Source organism: Pelobates fuscus, chromosome 11, assembly GCF_036172605.1.
Source record: "Pelobates fuscus isolate aPelFus1 chromosome 11, aPelFus1.pri, whole genome shotgun sequence".
Lineage (NCBI taxonomy): Eukaryota > Metazoa > Chordata > Amphibia > Anura > Pelobatidae > Pelobates > Pelobates fuscus.
In genome coordinates, this window is record NC_086327.1 from 45,874,628 (window position 1) to 45,892,339 (window position 17,712).

General features: G+C 41.7%; 1 protein-coding gene across 2 annotated transcripts in view; it reads left to right on the top strand.

The window, feature by feature from the left end:
* EMP3 (epithelial membrane protein 3 (MAM blood group)) overlaps positions 1–17,712 on the top strand; it is a 90,180-nt gene that overhangs the window by 55,791 nt on the left and 16,677 nt on the right. Inside the window, exons 2-3 of one of the 2 annotated variants that reach the window (XM_063437088.1) lie at positions 8,540–8,628; positions 9,375–9,477. In XM_063437088.1, the coding sequence (XP_063293158.1) occupies positions 8,551–8,628; positions 9,375–9,477 (181 nt within the window). In that variant the 5' untranslated portion in view covers positions 8,540–8,550. The remainder of the gene's footprint in view (positions 1–8,539; positions 8,629–9,374; positions 9,478–17,712) is intronic. The other variant, XM_063437089.1, reaches the window with a different exon arrangement.

Consider the following 17,712-nt stretch of genomic DNA (forward strand, 5'->3'; position numbering starts at 1 on the left):
GCATGCGCGGAAATGCCGCGCATGCGCATTACGTCTCCCCATAGGAAAGCATTGAAAAATCATTTCAATGCTTTCCTATGGGGAATAGAGCGACGCTGGAGGTCCTCACACAGCGTGAGGACGTCCAGCGACGCTCTAGCACAGGAAACCTGTGCTAGAAACAAGGAAGTGACCTCTAGTGGCTGTATAATAGACAGCCACTAGAGGTGGAGTTAACCCTGCAATGTAAATATTGCAGTTTATGAAAAACTGCAATAATTACAGTTGCAGGGTTAAGGGTAGTGGGAGTTGGCACCCAGACCACTCCAATGAGCAGAAGTGGTCTGGGTGCCTGGAGTGTCCCTTTAAGGATTTGATAATGTTGCGTTTATTGAAGGGCAGATTGTTTCATAAACAATCAGTACTGAGTCCCAAAATGTCATTTTAAGTCTAAATTGTAATGAGGAAAAACATTATTTCAACTAATTAAAAAAACAAAAAAATACCCTGAAATGACCACATACTAGAACATGCAGAGTTTACAATAATGATGACAGTACTGACAAGTGATATGCCGTAGATAAACTAAGTACCGTAATATATAATAAAATGGCAGCAGTTGGAACGTTTATTAACAAAAAATTGTGATTACAACAAATTTTGGCCCAACAAGGGTTTCCTCTCAGCATGGCTATTTTGATTTAGTTGTGTAAGTTGGTTGGAGACTTACCACTTCTCAATACATACTGACCTACTATTAACAACAGACTACAGTGTGTCAGCTACCCCTTGGCAACCAAATGGTTAATATAAACACTAATTGTAAAAGCCTATATATCCACAGACACCAGGGAGAGGATAATAGCTATCTCTGCCATCTGGGGAGTAGACTGCTGGCAATATGTAGATGTTGCACTGACCTTCATCAACTCTGATAGCTGTAGTTCTGTCAGCTTCTCCTTACATGGATTTAAACATCTTTTCACTGTGCACTGTTAACTAAACAGGCCTGGACGTCCTAAAGAACAAGGAGAACATTTCGAAACTGCATAAGAGTAATTTTCTATTTTCACTGTGGGAGTTTTATCGTGTTTGATCTCACCTCAATATTTTTGATATATATATATATATGTTACCAAACATATTTTTTTTTTTCCACTGGTTAATGGTTTACATACCATAAATATATATTAAAAATAAAACATGTAAGATAGCATACTATAAAAGTTATTAAAGGACCACAATAGTGCCAGGAAAACAAACTCGTTTTCCTGACTCTATAGTTTTAATAGGTCCCCCCCACCCTCATGGCCTCCCTCCCGCCGGGCTCTAGGGGTAGGAAGGGGTTAAATCACTTACCTTTCTCCAGCGCCGGGCTCCCCCTTGGCGCTCGGGACTCTCCTCCTCCTTTGGACGTCAACGGTTGAATGCGCATGCTCAGTAAGAGCCGTGCGCATTCAGTCAGTCCATAGGAAAGCATTCTCAATGCTTTCCTAGGTTCGCTGGCGTCTTCTCACTGTGAAAATCACAGTGAGAAGCGCGGAAGCGCCTCTAGCGGCTTTCAATGAGACAGCCACTAGAGGCTGGATTAACCCATATGTAAACATAGCAGTTTCTCTGAAACTGCTATGTTTTCAGCTGCAGGGTTAAAACTAGAGGGACCTGGCACCCAGACCACTTTATTGAGCTGAAGTGGTCTGGGTGCCTATAGTGGTCCTTTAATCAGAGTGTGAATTTTAAGGTAGAACAGGAGGCTCGTATTTTGCATAACTTTCTTTACTCAACCTCCAACAGTAACAAAGTGACACAAGAGAAAACCTGATCAATGAACAAAGTGTAAGGACCTTAAAGCCAAACCTCCAATAATATCCATCCTCTTTCTTTGCTGCTCAGCCAGTATCAATTTTACACTCCATATGTTTCCCTGATTTATGTTTTATTGCAATTGTGGTTATTGGATTGTTTTGGGTTTTTTTTTGTGCCGTTAGGTGGGTTAATGAATTAAGGGAAAGTGGGTGTGTTAAATGAATTGGTCGGGGAGTGGATGGGTTCAGTTGATTGGGGGAAGTGGCTATGTTTATTGAAATTAGGAAGTGTCTGTCTGCAGAGAAGTGGGGTTGGGGGTAGTTTTGTGAATTAGGGGAAGTGACTGGGTTCCATGAATTTGGAGGGGAGGGAAGTGGGTCATTGAATTTTGGGGGAAAGTTGCTGAGGTCAATGATTTGGGGTAGAGGGGCTAGATTTATTGAATTGGAGGGAAAGTGGTTGTGGAGCAATGAATCCGTCAACACATGCGAATGAGAAAATGGAATTTAGAAATTATATAGGAGCTAGGAAAGTAAGGGTAAGCAATACTTGGGAAAATCAGTTGGGAATGTAGAGGAGTGTAAATCAACCATAAGGCAGCAGTGGAGGTGAAATTTGAGTTGGGGTGACTAGAGCTTTTTATGTTCAATGGGTGTGGGAAATTCTTTGTTTGGGTATGGCTTCAGGAGTCGAAGTTTAATGTGCCATCCTGGTGGAGAAACAGCAGTTGTTGGACCCAAGCAGCACAATGTCTTGGACCAGCCTGTATCCTGTTAATGTAGATCAAAGCTGTGAAACAATATGGTTGGTATTGCATAAAAAAATAATCATTACATATCCCCAGTCCTGATGGCTAATACTGAGAAAGCCAAAAATAACAGTAAAAAAGTAGAAATAAAACTTTTGCATTCTATATATAAAACAAAATACTTCAGTATTAATGGGAGGCAATAGCTTCATTAAGTCAACTTCATTATAGTTTAGGGTTTGTGGATGAGGTAAAGTATTTGGACCTATTACATAGGACACTGAAACACAGGAATCCTATGCTATACTTATTCTTGATCCAATGAGAGTATTTACCTGATATGCAGTTCTAGAGCTGTGATAAAGTGTATCTGAGTGTGTGTACAATAAGCTATAGTTGTTCTAGTGACTATAGTGTCCCTTTACGTTATGCAGTGATATATTTAGATAACGATAATAATTTGCATTGCTTGTGGAATGTTAACACATCTTTCAGAGTTATCCATTAAATTGTGAGTTATTGTAAACTTACTAAGAAAGTACACAATTGGTGAATTACCCTGTGGGACGAATAGTAAAAACTGAATTACAAAATAAAGAAAAAAACAATCAATTGGAGAATTATTCCAAATCAACAATGTTTGGTCAATATTTGCAGCGCAGTACATTTAGTCAATACACCCCTGTGAATATATTATGTGGTTTTGTCTGTGGTTGGCCATGCGGTTCCTCAGAATTCTGGGTATCCGATGTGACTAAGTATGGCAATCCTTACATTCCTGTATACCTTATAAAAGCCATCCTTGGTGAGTTAACACCAAAGAAGTAAATTCCACGTGGTTGGAACACATTCCTGGAAGTGTTGTAAATTGCAGCATTAATTAAGTTGCATTGCAAATTTAGTTCGCAAGAGCAGGACCCTTAAACCCTACTATATGACTATCAGAGTTATTCAATAAAGTGAGAATTTAAGTTGAATTTCACATTTTAAGTCAAAATAGCTGAACTGGAAACTCTGTTATACTTTTTAGTTCAGCTACCCTGTCCTTAAATGTTAAAGTCACTTTAAATCCACTTTGCATTCTCAGTTTAGTATATAGCCCTGCATGTATATGTTTCTTGTGCTTTACACGTAATAACCTTCAGTTTTGTGATAGAACACGTCATATCTTTAGTGAATACAATCCTATGTAAGAACATTGACCAGATGGATACCAGCTAACATTGCTTTTGCCAGGTCCACCAAGTTTTCATGTACTATATCACTTATTCAGCTGTTGGACAGTGCATGAAAATTGCTACCCTGTAGTACATACAGTTTTCAATAGTATAGGCACCAAAGGAGAAAAGAAGAAACCTTCCATAGTTCGAGAACCTATTACATCTGAAATTTGACGACTGTAATATAATAATATATAAATATAAAAAACTATATTTAAATATTGACCTCACATGTATGCTGGGAGAAAAGTTGGGAGGCCTTAAAATTTTTAACGAATTGTTAAAATACAGGGAGGTACCGAGGAACCATTGGGAGATTCAAAGAAGGACCTTCTGCATCTCCCCTCTTTAATCCCCGTCTACGCAAAAGTCATGAGTGGGATATGTGTGGTGGCTGTGTGTGATTATGCGATGATTGGTTCAGTGTGAAACTTAAAACTTTAAAATGAAACACAATATATATAACTTTGGTCCCCATCAAAAGAGGTTGAGGTAAACTGAAATAAATATGTTTAGGGCTTGGCCATGGTAGAACAAAGAAAAATAGAATGTGATGGCAGATAAAAACCAGCGCATCTAGTCTGCCCAATTTTCTAAATACTTTCATTAGTCTCTTGTATCCAGGATACAGTGGCGTACATACCAGGGTCGCAGGGGTCGCGGCTGCGACCGGGCTCGGCCCACCAGGGGGCCCGGCCGCCCCTGCAACCCGGTATGTAGCCACTTGGCCAGCCTCTTCTCCTGGGGGGCCCTAGAGCCGGCCACCTCCGGGCCCCCCGAGGCTGGCCCTGCTGTCACCCCACGGCCGGTCCTGCGGGCGCGCGAGGGAGTACTCTCCCCTAAGTGCTTCCTTTTCAGCTCCCTCGTGCACCGCACTGATACCGGAGCCGGAAGATGACGTCATCTTCCGGCGCCGGTATCAGTATGCGGCGCGCGAGGGAGCTGAATAGGAAGCACTCAGGGGAGAGTGCTCCCTCGCGCACCCGCCAGCCTGACTGCCCGCCGGGTGACCGGCCCCCCCAGGAGCCCAGCAGCACCACTGGACCCCAGGGAATCCCCTCAGCACTCCAAAAGGTAAGGAGGCTGGGGGGATTAAATAAAAAAAACAAAAACGTGTGTGTGTGTGTTAGTGTGAGTGTGTGTAAGTGTGAGTGTGTGTTAGAGTGTTTGTGACTGCTAGTGAGTGTCAGTGAGTGTGTTACTGTGTGTGTCTGTTACTGAGTGTTTGTGTGTTTGTGTGAGTGTTAGTGTGAGTGCTAGTGTGAGTGTGTGTGTGTCTGCTAGTGTCAGTGAGTGAGTGTGTCTGTTGAGTGTGTGACTGCTAGTGAGTGTCAGTGAGTGTGTTACTGTGTGTGTCTGTTACTGAGTGTGTTTGTGTGTGTGTTAGTGAGTCTGTTTGATGTCTGTTAGTGAGTGTGTGTTTGTCAGTGAGAGTGTATGTTTTGTAAGTGAGTGTGTATGTATGTCTGTCGCTGAGTGGTTCTCTGTCAGTAAATGTGTGTGTCTGTTAGCTAGTGTGTATGCGTCTGTTCGTGAGTGTGTGTGTGTGTGTGTCTTCAGCACTTACCTTTCTCCAGCGCCGGACTCCCTTGGCGCAGGGGATCCCTCCGCCTCTCAGCTCCGAATGCGCATGCGCGGCAAGAGCCGCGCACGCATTCAAACCGCCCATAGGAAAGCATTACTCAATGCTTTTCTATGGACGTTCAGTGTCTTAGAATCGCGGAAGCGCCTCTAGCGGCTGTCAGTGAGACAGCCAATAGAGGCTGGATTAACCCTCAGTGAAACATAGCAGTTTCTCTGAAACTGCTATGTTTTCAACTGCAGGGTTAAAACTAGAGGGACCTGACACCCAAACCACTTCATTGAGTTGATGTGATCTGGGTTTCTGTAGTGGTCCTTTAAGTGTGTGTGCATCTGCATGCACTGGCGTACATACCGCGGTCGCAGGATTCGCAGCCCTGCAATCCCTGCGACCAGGTGCCCGCCGCAATGTGTTGCGGCCCCGGCCCGCCAGAGTAAGCGCGGGGGGTTGGGGGGGGCCCACGGATCAATTTTCGCACCGGGGCCCCATGGGTCATGTGTACGCCACTGCCAGGATAGCATTATGCCTATCCCACGCGTGCTTAATCTGCCTCACTGTGTTGACCTCTACCACTTCAGCTGGAAGGCTATTCCATGCATCCACTACTCTCTCAGTAAAGTAATAATTCTTTATATTATTTTTAAACCACTGTCCCTCTTATTTAAGTCCTCTTGTTGTGGTAGTTTTTCTTCTTTTAAATATACTCTCCTCCTGCACTGCACAATACAGTTTAATTAACTTTTTGCATTATGCTTATATTATTATTATTATTGTTTTATTATTTGTATAGCGCCAGCAAATTCCGTAGCGCTGTACAATGGGATAGTGTTTACCTGTGATACTTACAGGGTTATTCATTAGTGTGAAATGTCGGGAATTCAATATGAATTCAAAGTGAATTTCTCAAATAAAGCTGAATTAAATTCAAAATTGGCAATTTTAGCCTAAATTTTAAAATTGAAAAAAGGGGTGTAGGTTAGCGCTAATAATATATTGAACAGGCAGCGACCTTATAGAGGGTAACCCTCTAACCCTCTATACATAGAATACAAGGTAGAAAACAGAGAAAGGTTGCGCCAATGATAAAAATATATAACCAGTAAAAGACTGTACAACAATAAAAATAATAAAAAGAAATATAATAAAAAAGTTCCAATGTGTGTCCGAAGATCAAATGGTTTTTAGTCTCTAAATCCGCTGTGGGGGTGGCTTCTCTAGTTGTTATGGTTCACACCGTCTTGTAATATGGAAGACACAAGAAAAGAGGACCAATCGTGCGGAGTGTATTACAGTAAAACGTAGTAGAATTAGATCTTAAGTATTACACTCACATTTAGATGAGCTATAGCCAGCTCTGGGTTTGTAGGCATACAGCGGAACAATCCCCGCTTATAGGATTTGTTGGTGCTTGTTAATGCTTGTCCTTCAGGGGTTTGGTCCAGCTTGCAGGAGAAGGAGATAAAAACAGCAGATAGTGCTCTCTGATGGTATTTTAAGTGATGAATAAAATAAGATAGAATATACTCACAAAAGGAGTGCAGGTCTTACTGCACTTTTTGGATAGCGTTAGTGGTATAATCCCCACTTCAGGATATGTAGTATAAAAATGCCAGGAAAAATAATAAAATTTATAGTTGTGTATGAAAAATGATAATGGTGCATATATCTAACCAAAAAATCATTTATTATTTAAAACACAATATAAAATAACCATAACGCGTTTCACCGCTGGGGCTTTATCAAAATGGTTTTACATGTAACCTGGCACAAGAATAGTTTAAATAGGTACACTAGTACTTTAAAAAATGGCGCCAAGATGACATCATAGTTAGGTGGCCAATCAGAATCATACACTGTACATTTAGAAACAGATTTGAAATTGAGATTAGAATTTTGAACCAAAGGGGTGTATCTTTTATAAAACATTTGTTTAGGTCATATCCGATCGTTATTTTTTAAAAACGAGGTTTGGAACTTTAGAAAATACAAGTTGTAATAATCGTACGTCACGTGACCCGCACGGTACCATGGGTAATGTAGTGCGTCGGTCACGTGATCGGCTTATACAGAATGGGGAAATGCTGATGTCCATAACAGGAGGGGCGGATGATAAAGCATCATGTGACCCGCGGCCAATAGGAGAGGGGCACGTGGGTCACGTGATCGGCAAATCGGCGAAAGGGCGCTTGGGAAATGTAGTTTAGCGCGCCCTTTCGATATTAGATTAAGAAATACATATTAAATATGTATACAAGTGGGTAAATACTGGCTAGTTCTAAATAAAGGGATAATACTAGCTGATATAACATATAAAGTATAACATATAACATTATGTGCAAATTGGGAGAGTTAAAATGAGTATATAGACATCACTTAGATAAACTTAATAAAACCAAAAAGTAATAGAGATATTTTGAGACACATTATTAGTAATAGATGGATAAAAAATAGAATAATTAAGATGGGATAAAATAAAATAAAATAGAATAAAATAATATAATGAGACACTTATCAAAGAGTAACTAGTAGTGGAAGCTCTACATTGTAGGCTTTCATTAAGGTGCTTATACATATTTGGGCATATATATTCGTGGTAGACATATAAGCAATAATGCAGTCAGGCTGGGGGTATCCCAGACTATAATGCCGTAGGTGACAGCTATGAATTGGATAGTCCCAGACTGACTGCATAAAACCATACATAATAAAATGACATTAATTAGAAAACGACATTAATTAAAAAACAATCATATTATTATAAAAAATTAAATAGATCAAAGTCAGCGTTTAAGCCCTGGGGGGTTAGAGTTTGTAAATTGAACACCCACTCCATTTCTGATCTCCCTAAGATATTTTTTATGTTGCCCCCTCTCCAGGGCAATTTACATTTTTTGATACCTATACATTTTAAAAATTTGGGATCCCGATTATGTTTCATAAAGTGCTTAGACTTTGAATTCACGTCAATTCTTGCTTTAGTGAATAATCCATGATCGTTTTCTTTTACTCTCCACTACTCCAGTATGGGATCTTACACTATATGCTAACTCTACCAAGAAAAGAAACAATAAGACGTGAATCATGGTATTAATGTGTGATGCATTGCTGCAAATTCTAATGGATAGTTACACTCCATGTTCATCATACAAACACATTACGACACATTATGACTGTCTCTAAAATATTTTTTTATGATTTTCTCAGCAGATCAGAAGATGAGTTTCCTACTCTTCGGCGTAACTGCTTTTCACCTTATCATCTTGGTGATACTCTTTGTTGCCACCCTTGACAATGTAAGTAAATACTTCAGTTCACAGACTATGTAGTTAAAGGATGACTAGGGACACCACAACAACTCTATTGATATCACATATAGTTACATAGGCTGAAAAGAGACGTGCCCATCAAGTTCAGCCTTTCTCACTTCTGTTTTTGCTGTTGATCCAAAATAAGTTGTTATGGTACCTGGAGGTCCCCGACACTTTCTTACCTTTAGAAATTAAACCATTCACTAACTGTTTAACCCCAAAGTCTCCTGTCCAATGTCTGTAGCAAAGGTACCTTAGGGTATTGGATATTTGTTCAGCTTTCTGTCAAACTGTGTTTTGTCAATAACTGAATGGGCTTTCCTTCAGTTGGTACTCTAAGCCAATCATTGCCCCAATTATTGGTATTAATACATGTGATGTGAGGTAAAAGCATATCTCCATCTCTTTCTTATGGTCATTGGAGGCAAAGCTACAGGCTGCCAGGTATCTAAAACCTCTACTAAACTGTAAGTAAACTGTTTAGTAGTGATGTTGGACCCAGTGCCTCCGACTCCAATCACCATAACCACTTCAATGCATTTAAGTGTTTATGGTGCCTCAGTGTTCCTTTGATGCTAAATATTAGTTTTTTTATTGTTTAACATTTAATTATTTTAATTTTTTTATTTAAATGTATTTGACATTCACATTTGTTATTTTAAGTAAAATTCAACTGGTTTATTTATACAGAACATTCCGCTGACTAACTATCTTTACTTTGCGGATTTTAGTCGTGGTGGGTGTTTTCTCAGGATGAGACTGTAAACTTATGGTACGACTGCCTTCTTGATAATAACACCAGCGTATGGCTGTGCTCTACAGTGTCTAATAATGGTGAGTTCTCCTACCTTTAATGAGAAAATGTATTAATCTGTCTGGCTGCCAAATCTTTGCTGTTTGTTTTTTTATTTTACAAAAGAAATATCGCAGCAGAGGCTTTTTTTTCAGTTTGATAAAGATTTTGTTTTGGCAGTCTACAGATATTTTGGTTTAATTTGTCTTTTCTCTCTCTGGATAGATACACCATAGGGCTCTATTAAAGTGCACACATCATGCACAAATGCAGACATCCCAACAAGCAAAAACTAATTTCAGGGAGATGGCTGTCCGCCTCCACACGTGGGCCCACCCACCCAGTTACACACAACATATTACACCCACTGTTAACACACAGACACATGCAAAAACTTTGACACACACATACAGACTTAGATATCCACACTGGCCCGTACATACACACAGAGAAACACACACAGACACTCAGATACACACTGGCACACACACACACACACATATACCCACACTGACACACACACATATACCCACACACACATATACCCACACTGGCACATGCACATATACCCACACTGGCACATACACATACACACAGATACCCACACTGGCACAGACACACATACACTCAGATACCCACACTGGCACAAACACACACTCTGATACACACACACCCACACTCCGATACCCACACACATAGATATACACATTGACACATACACACAGAAAAACACAAACAGATACATACACTGGCAAAGACACTCAGATACATACACACAATCTGACATACACTGCAGCCACCTCATAGCTTACCTTTTGGGGTCTAGGCTGGGGCTGATGGGCCTGGTCAAGCTATTAAAGGGCCGGGCACCTGACTGGGCCCCTGTTCAAGAGCAATACCCATGAGGTGGGTAATGAGTAGGGGGAATTTAACGTGTGTAATATCCCGAAAATCAAATGCACACAATATGACATACATTGTGTGTCAGATTGTGTGTGTGATTTCTGGGATATTACACATGGTGTCTGGGTGTCCGGGAACCTCATTAAATGTGCAGTAGTCTCCCGGACCTACCAGGAGACTTGGGTTGTCTGCTCATGTGTAGATAATGAGGTTCCTTTCTAATAATGAACTCTCATCTATGTATCGCGCTATCAAAATCTCCACTAAATGTATTGATTAAATGTCATATTCACTAGTAGTTTACTTCTCAGCCTTCCTCCAGCAATTTGGACTAACGCTTGCTCTCTTACACATAAAAATTCTACAGTGCTTATTACATAGCTGTACCCTGAGCCGCATAGGATAAAGAAAAGCAATGAAATAATAGACAGGTTATTAAATATATCAATATGAAAGGTAAAGAGTTTTACTGTCCCCAAAATAAAATTAAATATAACAATTAGTAAACTCCTATTCTTTTCATTGCAGACGATTACAACCCACCAGAAAAAAACAAAACATAAATTATAAACAGAATCCAGTGTAATGTTATTTAGCACAAACATCAAAAAAATAATCAACTGACACCAGTATGTAAAAAAACAAACGCAAAGTGCTGCCAATAAGATAAGATTTTCTAATGATACCGGAGAAACTGACGGAAGCCAAGCACAGAGAGATGGACACAGGTTTCTTCAGGAAGGAAGAGATTCTTTATTGGATCACCGATCGGGACTCAGAGGGACTAATGTCACCAAAATACAGCAAGTTCTGAGCCCCGGACAATAGTGCAGGCTCCTTAAATAGGCACATAACTCCTCCCATATTAAGCTCCACCCGCACATTCTCTTGACCAATCAATACAAATAAGAATTAACTTCCTGCTTGACCGCATGGCCTGTCCAGCACAATGGAGGAGGGGAATACTACATCCTGTATTCTTGCACATGCTCCGTACTCTACTGAACGTATCTTGCCTCGTGCAACCAACTGATCGATACGTCAGCATATGCACGTACACATGCCACGTGGTAATCTCGGCCTACTAAATTTATTTTTACCGAGATTCCACCACATTCCCCCCTTTGATGCCTCTTGATATTTCACAATTACTTGAGGCATCACTTAACCTTGGTTTGCATACACCGCAAGTTACCTTGAACCAGACCAGACTTATCTATGATGTGAATCTTCAACACTCATCTTCCTGCATTAGTTCTCCCTGATCTAGAGCCTTATATTTATAAATTGCCATTATCTGTGCAGCAGCCTTCCTCTCTGCTATATTTTCTATCAGGCTTTGCCCAGACCTAACTACTAAGGGTATAAGACATGGCAGGAGTAGACACAACATTAAAATCAGTAGGACTCCACCTACCACTGCCTTAAGCCCTCCAAACCACTCATACCAGCTACCAAACCAACTACTTGGATTGTACCCTTTCCATACCTGAGTAGGCACATGCGCTAGTTTAACCATATGGCTAGTAAGCTCAGCTATTGCTTGCCCTTCGTCATCTATTTGAAGACAGCAATTGCTCAGGTTAAACTTCCCACATACACCTCCCTCTACTGCCAAAAGGTAATCCAAGGCTAATCTATTTTGGTATACTGCTGTCCTCATCCTGGTATTATGCTTCGCTAGAAGATTGAGCGCTTGTGATGTCTCGTTAGTAATGATCTCAACCACTGCCTGTAATCTTATAATACGGTTGAGCATATAAATTGGGGTTCTATAACCAAAGGTACCATCCTCTGCCCACGTGGCTGGTCCATAGTAATCTATAATACGCTGGGGAGGCCACTCATTATCTTCCCAGGTACCTATCTCTATGGGTCCCCTTTTCTTCCTATGATTCACATCATAAACTTTAACACCTAAAGTCTCACCTGTTTCGATAGGTAACAAGAAGAAGGATGGTTTGAGCATACCCAACACACATGCCCCTTCCCAGTCCTGTGGCAACTCCGAATAGGCTTTCTTACCACAGATCCAGTACAAATTGGCTGGGGCTCTCCAGTTAGATGTGATGGATAAATCAAACCACACATCCTTTAAATTGGCGTATCTTGCAAACGGGTTAGATGGTTCTGAGACATTTGAAGCCGACCACCAAGTTGTATTCTTTGTATCATCATCATAAGCTTTTTGCCCTAGACAAGTTAATTCTCCTACAGAAGTGTTATACATCATTCCCTTCCTCGCTATGCAAACATAACCTATGATGGAGGTCTTTAATCTCCACTCAGATTTACCTCTAACACTCATATGATAATCGGCTTGTGTAGATATTAATTGGTCAACTGCCTCAGAACCGGACATTACCTCCTTTGCTTCCCAAGGCCATTGGTCTCCCATGTTAGTACCTCCACACACATAGCAGTTGGTAACATTAAGACTACCGGCAATACTTTCGGCTAAATCAATGAACAGGTTTTTAGCATTATGGGGGATCTTATTATCTATGCTCATCTCTTCATAAAAGGAATGGTATACTTGATGAGTTTGGGAGGATACCGTATCAGTCTCTATCCCTATAAACAATACTGTCCCAGGATCTAAACCCGTCCCATATATTTGAAACCCAAATAAATTACCATATTTATCTAAGAACTTGTCGGGTTATTTATAAGTATATGGACTGGATTGCATTCCATAGACTTACAATATGGACTGGTAGGCAACTTAGTCACAATCATGTCCTTGTCTGCTGTCTGTCCCCAAGTTGCCCACCCCACACAAGACCAATATGGGCAAAAGTTATAATTTCTATTTGGGCATCTAGGGCTCACATACTTATTTTTACTACTGGGACAAATATATTTATCGTTAGACCCATACGTCCTCTCCCATCTAAGATCCCCACATACATTCCACGGCTTTCTACCACTTGATATCGCCTTACACGCATCAAATAGCAGAACACCTGAAGAATATACGGATTCTTACACCGTTTTGTTAATTAGGGTCCCCTGAGGATCTCCATTCCTGAGAGTCAACCAAATCGTACGGGGTTGATACTCTGGACTGAAGCACTTAGGTTCTCCTACTCCTAAATGGCAGACACTATATTCTATATTTAAGTATCTACATCTTGATACATCTCCTTTACACTCGTATTGCGAATGCCAAATTAGGGTCTGGGAAATATGGTTACCTGTTCTTGTAGTCTTAATGCATACCTCACAGCTAGGAGTGTCGGTACCTCTACCTTCCTGAATATAAAAATACACATATAAAAACATTATTAAGAATACATCTTTCGTCGTCATCCTCAGTCTTCGTCCGTGCGAAGGCACCTCAGCTTCCAGGATGTAAGGGCTGCAGGAATTGCAGTTCTGCTCGTCTTCACAGGGGTCCCTTCGAGACTTTTCCTGACTTATACACTCGTTGGTGAGCGGACAGGCTTTATTATGGCCTTCTCACTCACTTACCAAATCTCTGTAACAAAAAAATTTGTAATCCACAAGGTTCCTCGTCACTCCGACTGAGTCGTGCGCTTTAACCGGATCTTGCAGGGATTCTCTGGATCTGCTGTAGCTTGCCAAGAATCGACTGCTGCTGGTTTAACCCTGGAGTGATGTATCCACGGAGTCACTTCGGCTACTTTTATCGCTGTAGGGGTAGACAAAAGAACAACATATGGACCTCTCCACTTGGGCCCTAACGGTACATTATTCCACTCTTTAATCCACACTTGGTCTCCTGGGTGGTAACTATGAACTGGGGGATAAATATTCACAGGTAATCTATCTTGTACCCATTTCTGTACCTCCTCCATAGTCTTACCCAACTCTACAACCTGCTGCCGGGTAATTCCTTCTCCCAACTGACTCAAATCCCCCCTTAAGTTACCAAGTACGGGAGGTGGTCGCCCATACATGATTTCAAAAGGAGAGAGGCCCATCCTTCTGGTAGGTGTACTGCGGATTCGCAATTGAGCTATGGGCAAGAGAACGTTCCACTTAAGTTGGGTTTCCTGACACATTTTAGCCAACTGATTCTTAATAGTTCTATTCATTCTCTCTACCTTACCAGAACTCTGGGGTCTATATGCCGTATGAAGCCTCCACTTTATACCAAGCATATGAGTCAGTTGTTGTAGGCACTGATGAACAAAAGCTGGACCATTGTCCGATCCTATAGAGCAGGGTAGTCCATATCGGGGTATTATTTCTCGTAGCAGGAATCTCACAACTTCTCCTGCTTTCTCTGTACGAGTAGGACATGCTTCTACCCAGCCTGAATAGGTGCACACAACTACCAGTAGGTAGCGATGTCCACCAGATTTAGGCATTACTGTATAGTCAATTTGTAGATCGGACATGGGGAGTCCCCCCATAAACTGGACTCCTGGTGGCTTTACTGGTCCTTGCCTTGCATTATTTTTAGCACACGTTACACATCTTCGTACAATGGCCTGAGTCAAGTTGGACAATCTTGGTATGTAGAAATGTTTTCTGAGAGATTCTTCTGTACTATCTCTCCCAGGATGTGTCCCGTTGTGATAGTTTTGGACAATTTCTACCGCTAGTGATGCTGGAATGACTATTCTTCCATCTTCTAACTGATACCATCTGTTCTCCAAATACTTTCCAGGTTCAGTCTTTAACCACTCCTCTTCTTGAGCTGTATAAACTGGAGTCCATTGAGACAGTGGAGTTGGTATAAGAGCAGCTATATGCTCCACATACTCCTGTCTTCCCGATTCAGCTGCACGCTTAGCTGCACTATCTGCCATCCGATTTCCTTTGGTTACATCACCATCTCCTCTCAGATGCGCTCGACAATGTATAATACCGACTTCTTTCGGCTCCCACACTGCTTCCAATAGTTGTAGGATTTCAGCTGCATACTTGATTTATTTGCCTTCTGAATTCAATAGTCCTCTTTCTTTATACAAAGCTCCGTGGGCATGAGTGGTTAAAAACGCATACTTGGAGTCCGTGTAGATGTTCACTCTTAAACCTTCAGCCAATTGTAACGCTCGTGTCAGTGCTATCAATTCTGCCTTTTGTGCTGATGTTCCTTTTGCCAGTGGTCGAGCTTCTATCACCTTGTCTATCGTTGTTACTGCATATCCTGCATAGCGGATCCCTTCTTTCACATAACTACTGCCATCTGTGTAATATTGAACATCGGGGTTCTGGATGGGAAAATCACGAAGATCTGGTCTACTTGAAAATACTTCATCCATCACTTCCAAACAATCATGTTGACTTTCAGTAGGTTGTGGCAAAAGGGTAGCTGGATTTAAGGTATTTACAGTCTCTAAATGCACTCTTGGGTTTTCACACAACATTGCTTGATACTTGGTCATACGGCTGTTACTAAACCAATGATTTCCTTTGTAATCCAACAACGTCTGTACTGCATGTGGAACTCGTACATAAAGTTCTTGACCCAGAGTGAGTTTATCGGCTTCAGCTACTAGCAGGGCGGCTGCAGCTACGGCTCTTAGACAAGGTGGAAGTCCGCTGGCCACTGCATCCAGTTGCTTAGACATGTAGGCAACAGGTCTTTGCCATGATCCCAAGTACTGTGTCAATACTCCCACAGCCATTCTTCTTTGCTCGTGTACATACAGGTAGAATGGTCGTGTGTGATCAGGCAGACCTAATGCTGGGGCACTCATCAAAGCCTTCTTCACATCTTCAAATGCCGTTTGCTGTTCTTGAGTCCATAAGAAGGGGTCGTGCTCTGTACCTTTGATAGCTGCATACAGAGGTTTTGCCAGTATCGCGTAGCTGGGAATCCATATCCTACAGAAGCCTGCTGCCCCCAAGAATTCTCGCACTTGTCTTCTATTCTTGGGTATCGGTATTTGACATACAGCTTCTTTTCTCTCAGGCCCCATAATTCTTTGACCTTCAGAGATATGGAATCCCAGATATTTGACAGTTGGCAAACACAACTGAGCCTTCTTTCTAGACACCTTGTATCCTGCCTTCCAGAGAATGTGTAGTAGATCGTGCGTTGCTTGCTGACATATTTCCTTTGTAACTGCTGCTATCAACAAGTCATCTACATATTGTAACAATACACACTCTCCTGGGATGGACTCGAAATCCAGTAGATCTTGACTTAGAGCTGACCCAAATAGGGTAGGTGAATTTTTAAACCCTTGGGGCAGTCTTGTCCAGGTCATTTGGCGTTTTGAGCCCGTCACAGCGTTTTCCCATTGGAAAGCGAAGATACATTGGCTTTCTGCGGCAATTCGAAGGCAAAAGAAGGCATCTTTGAGGTCTAAAACTGTAAAATAAGTAGCCCCGCCCGGAATTAAAGCAAGCAGGTTATATGGATTGGGTACAACTGGATGTATGCTAACAACCGCATCATTGACTGCTCTCAAGTCCTGCACAGGTCGATACTCATCTGTACCGGGCTTTTGAACAGGCAGCAATGGGGTGTTCCAGGGGGAAGTACAGAATTTTAGGATACCATACCGTATGAACTTATCCAGATAAGATTGGATGTTCTTCTTAGCCTTCTGCGGGATGTGATATTGTCTTAGGCTCACTGGATAAACCCCAAGTTTTAGTTTGATTTTAATAGGTGGAATATTGCGGGCCAGTCCTGGTGGGTTGTTCTCTGCCCAAACTCCTGGTATGTTGAATAAGGATTCATCACTCCTAGGGTTTTGGCTAGTCAACGCTGTATAAAGTCGCCACTCTTCTTCCTTTGGTACAGATAATGTCATAATACCTGAAGGTCCATTAAACTTTAAGGATGTTGTTCCATTTGGTAGGAACGTAATCTGCGCTTGTAATTTGGATAGCATATCACGTCCCAGCAATTGGACTGGACATTCAGGCATGTAAAGGAATTGATGTTTTACTACGTGGCCTCCCAATGTACAGAGTCGACTTTTAAGAACCGGTTTTGCAGCACTTCTTCCAGTTGCTCCTATTACAGTAATAGTTCTTCCAGATGGAGGAGCAACTAGGTTAGTCACCACCGAATGTTCAGCACCAGTGTCGATCATGAACGCACTCCTTTTTCCCCCTATTGATACATCGACCATAGGCTCCGCTCGACCAAGGGGGATGGAGCCCGGTCGGTATCAATAGTCCTCCATGACCGTATCAGCCAATCCTACAAAGTCCCTACCTTCTCTATCGCGGGACCTTTGCGCTGCTGGATAGTACCTATCTTCCCTTACACTTCCTCTGTTCCCATTACTTCCTCTATTACCATTGCTCCCTCCGGGGCCTCCTCTACCTCTCGCTCTGCCTCTAAAGTTTCCGTAACCTGCCCTGGGTAGGTCTCTCTCATACTGTTCCCTTCGTGGACACTCACTTCTCCAATGTCCTTCTTCCCTACAGTATGCGCA